Genomic DNA, 16,208 nt, shown 5'->3' on the forward strand with positions numbered 1-16,208 from the left:
GTGTGCATGCGTGCAGGTGACAGAGAGAGACCACATGGGCCCGAGGAAAAGTCAGGGAGCCCATGAGAGACCAGGAAGGCACCCTGCTGATGGCAAAGCTGGGGTGTGAGCAGGATCTGAGTGGGTAAAGGAGTGCAATATTCAGGCGTGCAGAACCGAGCTGGAGGTAGCTGTAGGACCAGAAGTGCTGCCTGCCTGGATCGGGGACCCACGCTACAGACAAGCTGGAGGCTGGCTTCAGCACAGGTGGAACCCCCTGGGTATAGCTGTGGGAGACGGAGAATAGATGTTATCTTCAGAGCGTCTTAACTTCTCCCCCTAAGCATCCTGAGCCGATGGGAGAACGGACACATTACCCCTAGGTGGTCTGGGAGCACGGCATCAATCAGGCCCCTGTGGACTCAAAATTTCTTCCCAGAAATTTTTATTTTAAAATAGAAAGGGTTGCACTTGACTCTTTTATAAGCCATATTTGCTTAAATGTGCAACTATTATTCTATATTATTTCACAACTAGTCCAATTAGCATTACAGAAAACTGTGCTTCTCTGCACGCTGGGCATTGGATGCAGAGTTTCATTTCCGGGAGCAAACGTGCCCAGTTCAAGGAGCAAGGAACTCAGACGTGGAGCACCTCGGCAGTGTTTGGAGCAGTGGCAGGATGAAGTAGTGTTATAAGATAATTTATCCATCGCCAGCGGCGAGGTAGAGAGGGACCAGGGTGCCTGAAGTTGGGGAGATCAGCTAGAAGCCAACCTGGGTGGGGGAGGGCCTGGCCTAAAGGGAGAAAGGGCCGACGTGGACAGAGGGCCTTGAAGGAAAGCTTGAATGCTCAGCTATTGCTGTTGATAGGATGCAGTGAGCAGGGGCTCAATATATACAACATCAAAGGGTCACCCCATTTTAAAGTGTCAAGCGACAAGGGCGTGGTGAGCTCCTGCAAGGTCCTTCCAGACACGACCTAGCATCTGAGCACGAGCGTCAAAGGCAGCTCCTCTTCACCCCCAGCAGAGCCCCTGCAGGCTCCGCCCAGCCCCATGCCAGGCTGTGGTTAGTCTCTGCTATAGCACCCCAGTCCTGGCCCTGCGGGAGAAACCACAGAGATCAACCCCCAGGCCTGCTGGCCACCAGCCATCTCTAACCTCAGACAATCTCAGATGGCCCAGAAGAGATTATGCTGCCTCTGACTCCTGCCCCACCCAGCCTGACCCACGGCCCCAGTGAGTCAGACTCCTCTTGGCCCAGATCAGCCTTGTTGGGCTGAAGCTGCCAAGAAAAGCTCTGAGCGACCCCTAATGAAAGACAGCACTCAGCCAGCCTCTCACACAACCCAGCCCTGAGCAAAACACTCTCACCTTAGCCCAGCTGTTGGCCTGTTTACCTGCCCTATCCTCCTAGCGACCAGGCCTCTCCTGGATTCAGCCCCTCCCTGATCTCCTTGGGGTGTGACCCACCAGCCAGGGGTCTAATCTGTCCCCATTCTGGCAACTTTACCAAACGTCCCCCCAGCCCTGCACCCCTGATTTCTCACTTCCAGCAGCATCCCCCGGCTCAGGGATGGGAATAGCCGCTGCCCCAGGGACCCGGCCTGATTCAGCAAGCTCCTTTCACAGTGATGCTGTCACTGTGATCCTGGTGGCACGATGGCAGAGAGTCTGGAGCCTTGTAGGGGGAGCCAGGCTAAAGGGAAATCGAGAGGGCTGCCCTAGATAGAAGAAGCCTTAGGATGAATCTCTGAAGTGCTCTTGGGTGGGAAAGGGAGTCCGTGTGTCCTGTGCAGACTTGATGGACAGAACTGGAACCAGCCAGGGGCACAGCTCCAGGGAGTTCATGTCAGCTCCGTAGATACAAGGGTTTCCAGCAAGCAGAGCTGTGCACGACAAGAACAGCCTGCTTCATGGGGTTGTGGGACCCCAGCCAACAGAAGCTAGATCTCCATCTGTCAGACATACAAAAGGATGGATTCCTTCCTCATCGGAGAGAGGACAAGGAACAATCCTTTCGGTCCTAAGGTGGTAGAAATTTATAGAAATACTCCTTGCATCAATTTTGAAGTCTTAGGCAAAATTAATCAATTCAACAAATATTTTGGAGAACCTGCTAGTCACTTTTCCTTCTCCAGAGCTGCTGTGACCTCAATAACTCGGTTAGAAGATGACGTAAGTGAGGCCATTTGAGATTCACTCCCACATGGCCAACCCACTGGTATACTTAAACCCAAGGGACCATGGGGTGGGAGGAAGGTTTGACTCTGCACTAATTCACACCAACAATTCAAGAAACCCCTCCAAGCATGGGCCCCTTCCCACCCATGGCAGCAGGAACATGCTAGAAGGGCACAGCGCCTCTCTATTGGGCATTAGCATGTTTCTGCATTCCCACTTGGAATGGATGGTCGTTAAGAGAAAATAGTCAAGAGAAGAATTTCAAAATTAGTACAATAGAGCAGCAGCCGCATTTTGTAAACATTGGAAGAAATTGAGTCCAAACCTAGGGACCAAGGACTCCTCACTGTCTGGCTCTGACGCCTTCTTTTGGTCTTTGATTGCCTGCTGACATCTCTCCCATGCTCCAGCAGTGTCCACACTGGGACTTCCTGGCCCAAACCAAGTATTTTCTCAGACATTTCTTTGGCCTGGACCATGTGCCTCTCTCTTGCGTGCTCAGCCAAGTCCTGACGTGAAAGTTCAGCCCCGTCTCCCCAACGCTGGGAGGGCAGGGTAGCTGCTCTGTGCTCTCCAGGCTGCCTGAGCACTTCCTCCCCAGGACACAGGGCCTGTTCCCTGCTCTCCCCCGGCCACCCAAATGTGAGCTCTTTCCAGGCAAGGCCTGGCCCTTCCAGCTCTGATCCTTCCGGGGTAGCCCACGGGCACACAGTTGGTACTCAACAAAGAGGGTTCTTGCAGAGAGCATGGAAGAGCTGGTTTGTTTTAGGAGCCGCTTGCCAGACATTCAAGGCCTAGCTTTTTGGAGAGCCATGGGGCTGATGCAAACAGCTCTCTCTGTCCCTATTTCTGAGGGAGAAGAGGAGGCGTGGGCAGTCGGGAGAGGCCGAGCGTGCCAAGCAGATCATTATGTGTTCTTGGAAGCAGGTTTAATGGACTGGCGCTGAGCTGAGCTGGGAACGGGCTCTGAGGCCCTGAGCCGGGACGTGGCTCGGGCAGAGATTTCACATCCAGTCCTAACAAGTGGCGACGCCTTATGGAAACTTTTGAAAGGCGTCCTGTTTCAGGACATCCAGCTTGTACTTCAGCTGGCTGCTCTGGCCATCTCTCCCTTCCATGTGGGAGCACGAGAAAAGGGTAAAACTGAAATCACTGAGTGCCTACTATGTGCCAGGAACCAAGTCAACAGTTTCACTGTCCTGAGAGTCCTACGATGCCCTCTGGAGAGGGAGGCAGGGAGGCCCACACAGCCCTGCCGAGTGGCAGAGCAGAGAGTGAAACAGCGGCAGCTCAGCCTCGCAGCCTGGGCTCTTCCCAGACGCGGCGACTTTCTCTTCACAAGGCCACTGTTGCTGCAATTCTTAGCCCTACACCAAAGCCAAAGCCAAAGCAACTCCATTTTAACAGGTAAACATTCCCACGGCAGAGGAAGGCTCTGTTCCCTAGAGGAGAGGCGAGCCAGTCGTTCCCGCGGAGGACAGACTCGTGGGCTTGAGAAACAGAACGCTGGCCTGAGGGCCTGCGCGTGGACCTTGAGAGCCAGACAGCAGCTCTGCACCGCCCAGCGGGGCCCCAACAAGGCAGAGAAGTAACAGAGGAGCCCAGGGCGGGGAATTGGGTCCAACCTCGATTCTGCACCAAGCTGCTTGTTTTCTGGGTCTTTGCATCCTATATGAATAGAAATCACAATGAGGTGCTTGCTTTGGAAAGTTTCTTAATGCATTAAACATTTATCAAGAGATTATTAGGTGTCAGGCTTTCTTCTGGGTGGCACAAATACAGAAATTTAAAAGGTAACAATCCTTGTTATTAAAAGACTCCTAATGTATATACGTTTTTTTTTTTTTTTTGAGACAGACACTTAACTCTGTTGCCCGGGCTAGAGTGCCATGGTGTCAGCCTAGCTCATGGCAACCTCAAACTCCTGGGCTCAAGCGATCCTCCTGCCTCAGCCTCCCGGGTAGCTAGGACTACAGGCATACACCACCATGCCCAGCTAATTTTTTCTGTATATTTTTAGTTGTTTAGCCAATTTCTTTCTATTTTTAGTAGAGACAGAGTCTCGCTCTTGCTCAGGCTGGTCTCGAACTCCTGAGCTCAAATGATCTATCTGCCTCAGCCTCCCGGAGTGCTAGGATTACAGGCGTGAGCCATCGCGCCTGGCCATATATACATGTTTTAATCAAAAGAAATATTAAAATGTGTGAAGTTTTGTGGTTAGAAAATAATTTCTGAACATACTCATTCTCAACTCCTACCTATACACCTGAGCCCTATTACTTAAAAAAAAACTATATTTTTTTGATTATATGATCTACATTGTTTTCATATTTTAACACTTCTGAAATCAGGATGCATATTAAAATTACGACTGGCAGCATTTTCTTCTTTCTTGCTGATATATAAAATAGTGATGATATATCTGATAGTTGATAACATCTTGGATCCAATGAAATATGTTTAGAATAAAAACCTTTATCATTATCATTTTTCAACTTGGCTTTTAATAGATTTCACAGCCACTGAATTAACACAAGTTCTTTCCAGAACATTTCTAGTTCATCCAGATGTGTGGTGTCATGCAGACCGTGTGTCTAGATATCCAATTGTCCCCACTTATTTTTCATATAGTTGGCTTGGAGGGAAATTTTTACGAATGGTCCAGGGATGCTGTACCACCTCTTGGCCACCAGAGGGAGATAGTGTATTGGAGAGGGACAGGTTCCCAGGCTTGTTGGATTTCGCTCCCCTAAGCCTTTCCAGCATGCCCTCTCCATGCCAGGTCCCCACTCCTTACTGGAACTCCACCTACAGGGTCAGAATAGAGAAAAAGTCACCAGTTCTAAAGCGATGGCAGTATCAGAGTTGGTTGGACCTGAATGATGTTTGCAAACCCATCCAAAAATTAGCTGTGGCTTAATGAGATCCTCCCGGGTGAGGACAGGTGCTAGACACGGCAAGGAGTTCTGCCTCCTGAAAATGTAGGGCTGATGGGTGACCCCACACTGTTCTTAAACCACTGGAGACTCCTGAGACCCACGGGGATTTGTAAAGTTCTCCAAGGAAGTGTTCCCCGTCTGGCAGTCACTGTAGCTTTGGTTACAATCCCTTCCTCCCTCCCTCCCTTCCTTCCTTCCATAAATATTTATTTACTGAACTCCAACTACATGCCAGGCAGTGTGCTAGGAGCTGGGGATCCAACAGTAGACGGAACACAGGAGGTCACTGTCCCTGTGAATCTTAAGTTCTGGTGGAAAGATAGAAACTACACAAATAAATATAGGAATCTGCTATAAGGAAAAATACTGAGTGCCATGAGAGTATGTGACAGGAGAACATTGGAGGGGGTGGGGGCTGGGAAGGCTTCTCTGGCAAGTGATGATTGAGACGAAGCCCAAAGGAGGAGTAGGGGCTGCCAGGGAGAGCGAGGGGAGGCCCTCAGGCCACTGGACCAGCATCAGCAGAGTCCCTGCACTGGAGAGCGCTCAGCACCTACTAGGCACTGCAAGGAGGCCAGTGCAGAGCCCAGAGTCACAGGGCAAGAGAAGCGCAGGACCAGCTAAAGCATGATGGGAGCCCAGCAACACCGAGCCTTGTGTACCATGTTAAAGACATGCTTCTTCATCTGAAATCGTTGAAGGGTTTTAAGCAGGGAACTGACACGAGTGGATTTGGATATTAGTATGGCAGCTCTGCCCTGCAGAGCATGGCTTGGAGGAGAAATCTGAGAAAAAGTAGGGAAGTCCAAATGAGAGGCATTGGAGAATTGGCAAGAGGTGATGGCACTAACTGCTGACAGTGACATGAAGGGATATTTTAGAGATAGATTTACTGGATTTAGAGAGAGAAGGAGAAGGGAGTCTGACTCCTGAGTTTTCCGAAGGAGCAGCCTGGGAGGGGAAAGGACGTTTCTGGGGTGGGCGCCTGGGAGAGAGGACAGGATTTGGGAAGGCAACATTATGAGTTGTTTCAGCATGTTAACTTTAAGCTGCGTCTGGAACATCCATGTGCAAGTGTAGAGTAGACAATTGCATCTGTTAATCCAATCCTTGTGCAGCGCCTGCAACGATGGGTGTAAGAATGGTAGCACCCCTGTTAGGGATCTGCCACCACTTTCCTGAGAAAGTGTCCTGCGACTCAGGGTACACAGTGTGGAGCAACAGGGAAAACTCTAGACCACACTGAGAGGAGACTGTGCTGCTCCAAAAACACGTGTCAAAAAAACAATACAGTAAATAAAAACATAACTGAACTGGAGGAGGCCAAAGAAGAAGGGCTGAACTGCCTGAATGGGAAGGAGAGAGTCCAGCACTACCAGGGGCAGCCAAACAAAACCAGCAAACGCTGCAAAAGCATAAGCCCTGGGTCTGGTGGTGAAGGGAAGGGAGGCCCACATGGCAGGGCAGGGCCTCCAGCCTGGACACACACAGCTCACAGGAGAACGTGCCAGAGCTTCACATGCTCCCGGGGAAGGACAAGGAGGGGCTGGAAAGGGCGCCGAGGACAGAGGGGACAGAAGGGCTGGAGGCCAAGAGCAAGCAATAGAGTCTCCAGAGCGATTCAGAAGAGGGGCTTCTCATAGCCCCCCAGTCAGTACTGGATCTATGTGTTTACAAAGGGGAAAATCATGCACCCCCTAACTACCACAATAAGATGGTACAAAAGGCAATATGAAAGGTGGAAAAAATATTTTAGTGATCAGAAAAAGAAGAGAGACTTCTAAGTGGTCAGGGAAATCTGCACAGCATAAATGGACTTGGTAAGGGTCACGTGGGTGGAGGAATGGCCCCCGGCCCCTCTGGCAGCACAAGCTGCAAGAACAGTAGGTCCCGTGTGAGTCACTGCCCCACCCCAGGACAGACCTCAAGCTCCTGAGGGCTCAGCCCAGCCTCAGCCACGTCACTCAGGGCCCCATCCCGACTCACTAGTCCTTTCCCTTTCCCGCTCACCAGGCACCCGATAGATGAGCGGCCACCCCCTGAAGGAGATGTCTGACACCCACAGCAGCCCTCTCCTGCCAGAGCCTCTTTCCAGCAGGTACAAACTCTACGAGACAGAGCTGACCAGGCCCTCAACCTCCCAGGACACGCACCCAGCTCTGCCTCTCCTGGAAATGCCGGAAGAAAAGGTGAGGAATGTCCCTCCCAGGTAGGGGTGGGGAGGACAGGGGGAACGTGGAAGATGCTGCCTTCCCGGCTTCCTGATGGGCTTGTTACACCAAGGAGGTGCCACGGCCCCCAATCAGTACGTGGTGACGCCACGAAGGGTCTTACTTGGCCTTCAGTAGAAAATGTGGCTCTGTGTGAGACATAATGCTAGGGACGGGTAGAGAACACGCACACTCACACACCAGTCTTCCAACTCGTCTCCAGAATCTTCCCCTTTAAACCTGCTCCCCTCGAGTCACGCTATTGTCTGCAAAAGCGAGGCCTTTGCTAACACGCAGGCCACTGGTGTTCTCTGAACACAGAAGCACAGAGGCAGACTGGCTGGCCACCGCCTCAGTGGAGAGGGACACGAGACGGCTGGGATGGCCCTACAGAGCTGTCCTGACTTGGGGTGAGGAGGTTCCGTGTATTCACTCACCACTTCCTTGAAATTATAATAGGTGCTGGATCTGCTACACACATATGTAGATCATAATATTTTCTTTTAGTATTGTGATAATGGCATTTCAGTATGGTTGGTTTGCTCCGTAATCCTATTTACTTTATTTTTGCATTTCCAAATATTATTCTGGAAAGAAGTGCATGGGCTTCACCAAACTGCCAAAAGGGACCCATGGCACAAAAGGTCAGCAAGCCCTGCTGTGAAGAATGCAGTAGTCCCGGGAAGGGCCGCTACACGGGGTGCTCCACACAGTGTTAGACAATGCTCATGTGTTTCACCCTTTGTCTCATGACTTTTTTATCTTTATCTAAAAACTGGGCTGTCTCCTTGGTCCCCAAACACCTCTGCTCTCAGAAAGCTGTATTATTTATCTCGTATGGCTTCTCCTAAAAGGATCTCCGGTCATCCAACGAAGACAGCCACATTGTGAAAATTGAAAAGCCCATTGAAAGGAGTAAAAGGAGAGAAAGTGAGGTGGTCCGTCCGGGCTCTGCAGGCCGGTGTGGCATCAGCCTCTCCCAAGCGGTGGGCTACCTCACCGGCGACATGAAGGAGTACAGCAGCTGGCTGGAAGGTAGGCAAGCGCCCAGGGAGACGCAGCCCACCGGGCCAGGGGCACAGCCCACCCTCTAGTTTGGATGGAGGAAGCTGCTCCCTCACGCACTCATAGTGAAGGCTCCCACAGCTGGGGGGCTCCAGCCCTGGGCTGGCTCTGGTGGGCGTGATACACCCTACTGCCCTGGAACCCTCACAGTTTCAGAATTCAACACATTTCATTGATTTAATGCTTTGCAAATTGTTCATGCCTCCGTGAAATAGATATGGGACCTCCCCATTAGCAGCACGTAAGCCATTTCCCAAGCAAGCCGAATGGCCCTTCCTTCACTTGTTCCACAGCCATTTATTATGCACCTACTATGTGCCAAAAAATATTGGCATCGCCCTTCCCCAAGTCTCAGGGTTCTTTCCTTTTAACTTCTTCCTGTACTAAATGCTGCAACGAACCCCACACCCTCCCCGCTCCCACTTGCACCCCCGCCTGCACAGGTTGTCCTGGAAACCAGAGAGGCAGAATATATGTCCCCTCTCCTACACCTGGCTTCCTCTGGGCCTTGACTCAATACTGATTTTCACAGCTGGGCTAAAACGATTTCTTGCCCAGCTTCTTTTCTTTGGGCCACTTTCTCTGCTGCTCAGATACCAGCCCTCAATTGAGTCATCCAGCACTGCAAAAAAGAGTTTCTTTCCCTCCCCACCCCTTCTTGCGGACCAATAAATTTCCCTTGGAATGCTTCTGGGGCTTCCTCGCCAACCAAGCTGATGGCTGGAACCGTGTTAAATTGGTCTCAGCACGGCGCCGCTGTCTGCTTGGCAAAAACTACCACCCACTGCAGAGTGATTGCTGGGCCACTCGGAGACTTGGGCTGGGTGCCAGTACCCCCCACCCCAAACCCCCCCACAGGGTGAAGGAGGGGAAATGTCCTGGCTTGCATATCCCTGTTTACTTTGGTTGCCATGCCAACCAGTGGTCAGCAGGGCAGCATGGGCTGGACCCGCTGATGGCTCTCTGTCTCTTCCAGATAAGCACCCGGCCCTCCAGTTCACAAACTGGGTCCTAAGGGGGGCTGCGCAGGTGATGTTCGTCAACAACCCTCTCAGTGGGCTCATCATCTTCATCGGGCTCTTGATCCAGAACCCCTGGTGGACCATTACTGGAGGCCTGGGGACAGTGGCCTCAACTTTAACTGCCCTCGTCTTGAGCCAGGACAGGTGGGTCCCTCTCTGCGGGGAGGGGGGAAGTTCTTGGCAAGATGATGCAGACAGGTCGGGCAGACAGGTGCAGACGTGTTTACCTGAGTGACCAGCCAACCTTATCCTAGCAGCCAGACCAAGTATCAACTGAGTATCAACTTTGAGCAGGTCACTGGCAGTCCTTGCAGAACGAAACTGCTCCTGCTCACAGCACCAGGCTCTGTTTGACCGTAGAGTCTTCTGGAAACACTCCCTCTGAGGGAGATGCAGAGCAACACCTAAGCTGTTCTTCCCTCATGGAGCCTCCCATCTAATTGAGGGAGAGAAGATTAACAGCAACAAATGTCTCAAAATAATACAAGACGGTATATAATTGAGGGTTCAGAGGAGACAGACATCAGCAGGTGTGGGGAAGATGGGACAGGGGATGGGAGAGGAGGCGAGAAGAGAGGAGAGGACAATATGGGAGGAGGGGGAGCAGTCAGGGCCAGTGGGGCTCAGGGGGCAGGTGTGGGGGAGGAGCCAGCTGTGCCGAAGCCCCGCGCGGTAGGTGCAAGGTCAAGCAGCAATAACGAGCATTTTGTAGAACGCGACCATTTCCTCAGACTTTGCCACGTATTATTCCCGTGGGTCTTGAACTTTCCCGACGATCAGAATCACATGGGGTGATTGTTAGGAAATTCAGCTTCAGCCCCACCCGCTTCCCCTTCCTTCCGCGGAGATTCCAGCTCAGGGGGTCTGAGAGGGGGTGTTTTTAACAAGGTCCCCCCAGGTGCTTCCGATGGGCAGAGGAGTTTGGGAAACACTGGATTAGCTCTTATCATCATGTTTTTAAACTGGGGGATCTCCAGCCCATGTGCATATGGTTAATTAATTGTCAACAGCATTTTAAAAAGTTGAAACAACAAAATAAATAAAATAAAACCAATTAGAGTAAGTCATATGTACTGAAGGTAAATATTATTTTGTGAAATTTTTGTTTCATTTATGTTGATTTGTATGTGTGTATGTGAGAGAGAGAGAGAGAGAGAGAGAGAAAACTAGGTCTTCATCTATTTAATAAAATGAATTCCGTACAACGGGATTCTCTGGAAAAGATGGAAGACCACTGTTGCACCTTGTCACACGTGACTCCTACCCTACTTCACGAGGCAGCAGAGCTCACATCCTGCAATGAGGGAAAGGAGACAGGGAGGGGACAGGTGCTCTCTGAAGGTGCCACAGCCAGTGGGTGGCAAGACTCAGGCTCAGATGCGTGATCCCCATCTATCTTCTGTGCTCGAGGTCACGCTGTCCCCATCACAGCACCTGCATGGACAATGTGGCCAGAGGCCTCTTGGTGAGCCCAGGGCAGGGGGAGTAATCAGAGCCAGTTGTGTTGAAACTACCGAGGCAGATGCGTGAGTCAGCTTGGCCCTGGAGAGAAGCTGCTCCTGCACCTCTAAGGTGGCCTTGGGGACTCCTCTGATCCCAGCAAGCTGGACAGCCGCTGGAGGTCTGGTGGATAAGAGGCCGAATTCTTCTGCGTGCAGTTCTGATGGGTGAGATGAAAGACGGCTCCAGCCAGGATTTTGTGTCTGCTTCAACCAGTGGGTCCCCTATTCCTTGTGTCCACTTACCTGTCACCTCATGGGCAGCTGGCATAGGATTGGGCAGCCAACAGGATCAACTACTGTCTTACTGCTTCGTCATTGTTTGCTAAAACTCACCTGGGCAAACTGTCCAGCCCACTGCCTTCTCAGCTGCGTGGCCTCCAGCCAGCACCTCCTCACCTGGCCCTGCCGTGCTCCTCTGTGTCATCTGCCACCCAAGTCCCTTCCTGTGATGACACGTTGACACTCTGACTTCCCTCCCCACTACAAACCTGCTCCTAAACCTGCCATGCCATTCAAAGGGTCACATGATGGACTTCCGTTTTACAAAGGAGACACACCAGGCCCGCCTACTCCTCCCGAACATGCTGATTAAGAATTTAAGACAAATACACATCAGATAAAGACCCAATCCCTCAGCTCGGCTTCCCAAGCCTCCTCCGATGGGCTCCACAAATGTGATGCTCACATAGCATCACATTTGTCCCCAATTAAGTACTTTTGCTCCTGCAGTTCCTGACACTTGCTATACCTCTGCCTGTCTAATCCTACCGTTCCTTCAATCCCTTCTCCTCCAGGGAGCCATCCTTGATTGCCCCCATGTACTCTGAGCCCTTCTTTCTCTCTGAACAGCCCAGTACTGTATTGGCTTGTTCTCTAAGTTTTTCCTGAGCCTTCTCTCCCTGGCGGTGTCTTAAGCATGTTGAGGACGGGAAGCTCATTTCCAATGTGTCCTATTCCACCACGGCGCCTATGAAAGATCCAGACTTCCTGGCTGGCAGGTCCATGCCTTGTCTACACCACAGGCTCCAAGCTCTGGCCACCCAACACAGCATCCATGCACGTGTCCTTCTAAGGAGCCACGACCTCACTGCCGTCCCCAGGGCACCGCTGGCACAGCTGCACACTCTAAGCATAGCACCAACCTCACCCCCGCCCCCCACCAGCCCGAGACTGTGCTTTACAGATGGCAACTCAAAGTCCCCAGCACTGACGCCGCAGTGTCCTGATGGGATGTGGTCCTGATGGAGATCTTTTTGGCATTGAGATTGAACCTAATTTTATATTTTTGATGTTCAGGAAGGGGATGTAAGGAAATTGGTTTCCTTTTGACAACCAAACCCTGAAGCCACCAAAGTTTAGTAAAAAGGAGTTCTGGAAGGACACTCTCCATAGGGAGGGGGGCTGTTGAGGCAGCCCTTAGCTGTCCCCCTAATTGTGTCTCTCCTGGGCTCCCTCATTTCTGCCATCGCCAGCCACTGGGGCCGCAGGCCCCCCAACATGGGCCATCCATCCTTCCTCAGCTCACCTAAAGCAGCTGGTATTAAAAGTTCTAAATTCTAACACCGAACACAAATGGGAAAATACAGAGAAAATGCAAACACACTAAAAGTAATGATTTTCCCAAAACATGGGTTTCTGCTCCTGAGGCCGCCCCAGCTGTCTTCCCCGCTGCCCTCCCTCCTTCCCGGCCCCCCGACGTCCCCAGCCACCCCCACACCTGCCTGGCCTCAGGAACCGCTGAAGACCCAGCTAGTTCTGTGTCCTGTGCAAGTGTCCACCCACAAGTGGCTTGTGCCACAGCTCTTCTTGCTGAAAACCAACTAGACACGCTCCCTCCTGTCCCTCTCCCTCCCACTCTCCACTCCTCTAGATCAGTGAACCTCCCCCTTCCACACCCAAGCCATGGCCTCTGCCGGGTAGGAGCCCTACTCTAGCCAGCGTTCCCTTTCCTGCCGTGCAAGAAGAACAGCCAGTACATGATACGGCTTGACACGCACACACATTCATTCAACAAACACTGGCTGAACGCCAATGCACCCGACACTGCTGACGGTGTTGGGCACTGGGGCACAGCAGTGGACACCCAGACGGGCTCCAGCCCTCATGGAACTGAGACAGGAGGGGGACAGGCCTCAGCAGGCACAGCTGGTAGCAGCCTCACAGTGTGACCTGCTCGGGCCCCTCCCTCACCCACTCCCACGCCCCTCACTCTGCAGAGCTGTTGGCAAGGTTGAGGACAGTGCTCAGTAGGATTCGGGGTGAAGTTCAGCGGCGCACAGGCTTCTCCTCTGAAAGGGAAAGAGACCATCGCCTCACACACGGACTCTACCCCACCTCCGGGCCGCTCCTCACTGAGGGGGCACATGGGCACCCGAGGCCGAACCAGCTCCTCCACCCTGGTGCAGACACGCAGCCGGGGAGAGCACCCAAACTCCGATCGCAGAGAATGTTACACAACGCAGTCAGAACTCCCCTCCCTTTACACACACACTCACACACTCACACAGCTTCCCTGCGTCACACCTCCACACCCCAGGTTTTTATTAGATTTCCCTCTACACTTAGCAGTCTGAGACTCCCCTGAAAAGCAAAGGGGAACTTGGTCACAGATAAGACCAAGTTGCATAATTTTAACTATAGATCAGCACGACAAGGGTGTGTGTGTGTAGGCGTGTGTATGCGTGTGTGTAGGTGTGTGTGTGTTGTCATCTAGAAAGGTGCCGGCAGCTGTGTGGCTACCTGATGTTCATTGAGGAAACTGACTTTTTTCTATGCCTCGTTATTAAGGGAATCATCTAAATTAAGCGTATCCTCAGAGTGCCAGGAGGGAGGGGCACCTCCAAGTTCAAACGCAAAGTCACTCTGCCTCACCCCCAGGTCCGCCATCGCGTCAGGACTGCACGGGTACAACGGGATGCTGGTGGGACTGCTGGTGGCCGTGTTCTCAGAGAAGCTGGACTACTACTGGTGGCTTCTGTTACCTGTGACCCTCACAGCCATGGCCTGGTGAGGAGCCTCATTCTTTCTGCCCACAGATCCTCAGGGCCCCGCGGTGCTTGTGTCTTACACTGGATGGGGACAGGATGTACACATGGGGGGCCTGGTGTCTCACAGCCAAGCTGGTTTGTCTAGAAGACACCGTGAAAAGCCGTGAGCTCTGTTGCCACCCAAGGGGGGCGGTTTGGGGATGTGGGAACAGGGATTCTTTAAGGCAGCAGCAGACCACGTGTTTTTTATTGTGCTGATAATCTTCCTTGAATGACAGGCTTAATGACAAAGGCCAACATTTATGGAGTTGTTCCTACACACTAGGCGTTGTGCTAAGCAAGACTTAAGCAGTGCCAAGTAGGGTTATGTTTGCACACAATTTACAGAAACAAAAACCAAGGCACGCAAAGATTGTCACTTGCCCTGGGTCCCACTCTGTCAAAGTGTTTGATGCTGACATTCTGAAGCCAGAGTCCAAAGCTTACCCTCCACGTTGCGCGGGAATCGTCTATTACGTGGCCTAACCAAGACCTGAAAGCCGAAAACTCATTTGTGATAAAAGCAGAGAGCTTTCTTAAGCAGAATGTTTATACGTAAAGCATAGAATCTTTGAACTAGAAGGATCAGTTTAGATCTCGCTGTGCAATCACCTCATATTGCAGATAAAATAAAAAGGTCGAGATGAAAGGAAGTTTGGAACAATATTCAGCAAGTGCAGGCTGCGCTAGGCCATTTACACACAAGATCCTCAGTTCCCTTGAGTTCACGGCAGTCTGCCAGGTGTCTCGGGGTCTCAGGAGAGTCCTCACTGTCACAGGAAACCCCTGTCCACTACCCCCTGACTTCACATGTCGATATCACCCTGTTCTCCCATTTCATTTGGACGTGGTGACTTACTCCTGCTCTCAGCGATAAATGAGATGTGGTGATTTATTTTTAACATTTCTAAAAAGTAAATGTCTCTCTTTGGTTTCAAAGTCTGGAGTGCCTAATACCAGTTAGTTTAATTTAGCTTAAGTACTGTTTCATTACTTTTTAGTAGTGCTTGCAAATAAATTACTACATTAAGCATTCTGGGCAATTTATTTTTCTTCTTAGGGCTTCTTTCTTAATCCACTGGGACAAAAAGCTAAGGCAGTTATTTCTGTGGGGATGTTCCTAATGTCCCCCACACGCCCCCGTGTGAAAAGGAGAGCTTGTCTTCATTTGCATACATTTGGTTTATAATGGCAGAGATTAGACCCCTCAGCACAGCTCCTTAGCCACCCTGCGCTGGGTGGCAATTAGACTTCAGTACCCTCCGCCCTAATTTCCCAATTTAAAAGACAAAAACCATGGAGCACCCCAACCTGAGCTGAGATGGGTGATGTGCTGCTTCTTCAGTATGTTCATTAATCCATTTATGTAGCCCTTGAAATTCAACCCATAGGGTAGGTATTATTATAATAGTGCCATTTTCCAGATTTATCCAATAAACGAATATTTGTTGAGTGCCTGGAACTATGTGTTGAGTGCAAGGACTATCTTAGATGCTGGGGTTAGTTGTAAACAAGGAAAATTCACTATCCCCTTGGAGCTTACATTCTTCTTGGCAAAGATAGAAGTAAACTCATAAACTAGTTAATAAAAGAGATCACTTCAAGATGTGATAATTGCTTTGAGGAAAGCAAAACAAGGTCCATGGGACAGAGAGTGACTCCAGATATGGGTGGTCAGAGAAGGTCACTCTGCAGAGGAGACGTTTGAGCCATCACTTGAATGACAAGAAGGCATCTGCCCTCTGAAGATCTGGGTGAAGGATGCTGCAGGCAGAAGCAGCAGTGTGTGCAAAGACCCCAACTGCAGAGGTGTGATGTGTTCCAGAAGCAGAGACAAGGCCAGTGAGGGGAAACCCAGTGAATGCCAGAGGAGGGCAGGTGAGGGCAGAAAGGAGACAGAGCCAGGCCACGCACACCCCCTGGACCCAGTGAGCCCTTTGATTTCCATGACAGCTGAGATGGGAAGCAGGTAGATGGTTTTAAGCAGAGGAATGATCGGATATGGTTGAAATTTAAATAAATCACTCTACTTGTAGCATGGAGAATAGGTTTTAACCGGAGCAAGAGTAGATAGCTCGAAGTGTCTGCTACAATAGCCTGCAATTGTCTGCTACAAAACCCAGTGTTTGGACTAGGATGAGAACCATGAATGTGGCAACAAGTGAGTGGGTCTGGAGTGTATCTTAAGGAGCATAGAGGCAACAGGACTTGCAGGGAGGCTGTGAAGTGTGAAAGAGAAAAAGGGAAAAAAATCCAATACACTCCCATAATTTGTCTGAG

General features: G+C 51.0%; 1 protein-coding gene across 1 annotated transcript in view; it reads left to right on the forward strand.

Moving 5' to 3' along the window:
• Positions 1-7,127: 7,127 nt before the first annotated feature.
• Positions 7,128-16,208, forward strand: part of SLC14A2 (solute carrier family 14 (urea transporter), member 2) — a 45,772-nt gene continuing 36,691 nt past the window's right edge. The window contains exons 1-4 of the mRNA XM_012642654.1: positions 7,128-7,292; positions 8,168-8,348; positions 9,355-9,544; positions 13,780-13,908. Coding sequence (XP_012498108.1) covers positions 7,128-7,292; positions 8,168-8,348; positions 9,355-9,544; positions 13,780-13,908 — 665 coding nt within the window. The remainder of the gene's footprint in view (positions 7,293-8,167; positions 8,349-9,354; positions 9,545-13,779; positions 13,909-16,208) is intronic.

This window comes from Propithecus coquereli, unplaced genomic scaffold (assembly GCF_000956105.1).
Source record: "Propithecus coquereli isolate 6110/MARCELLA unplaced genomic scaffold, Pcoq_1.0 Scaffold181, whole genome shotgun sequence".
Lineage (NCBI taxonomy): Eukaryota > Metazoa > Chordata > Mammalia > Primates > Indriidae > Propithecus > Propithecus coquereli.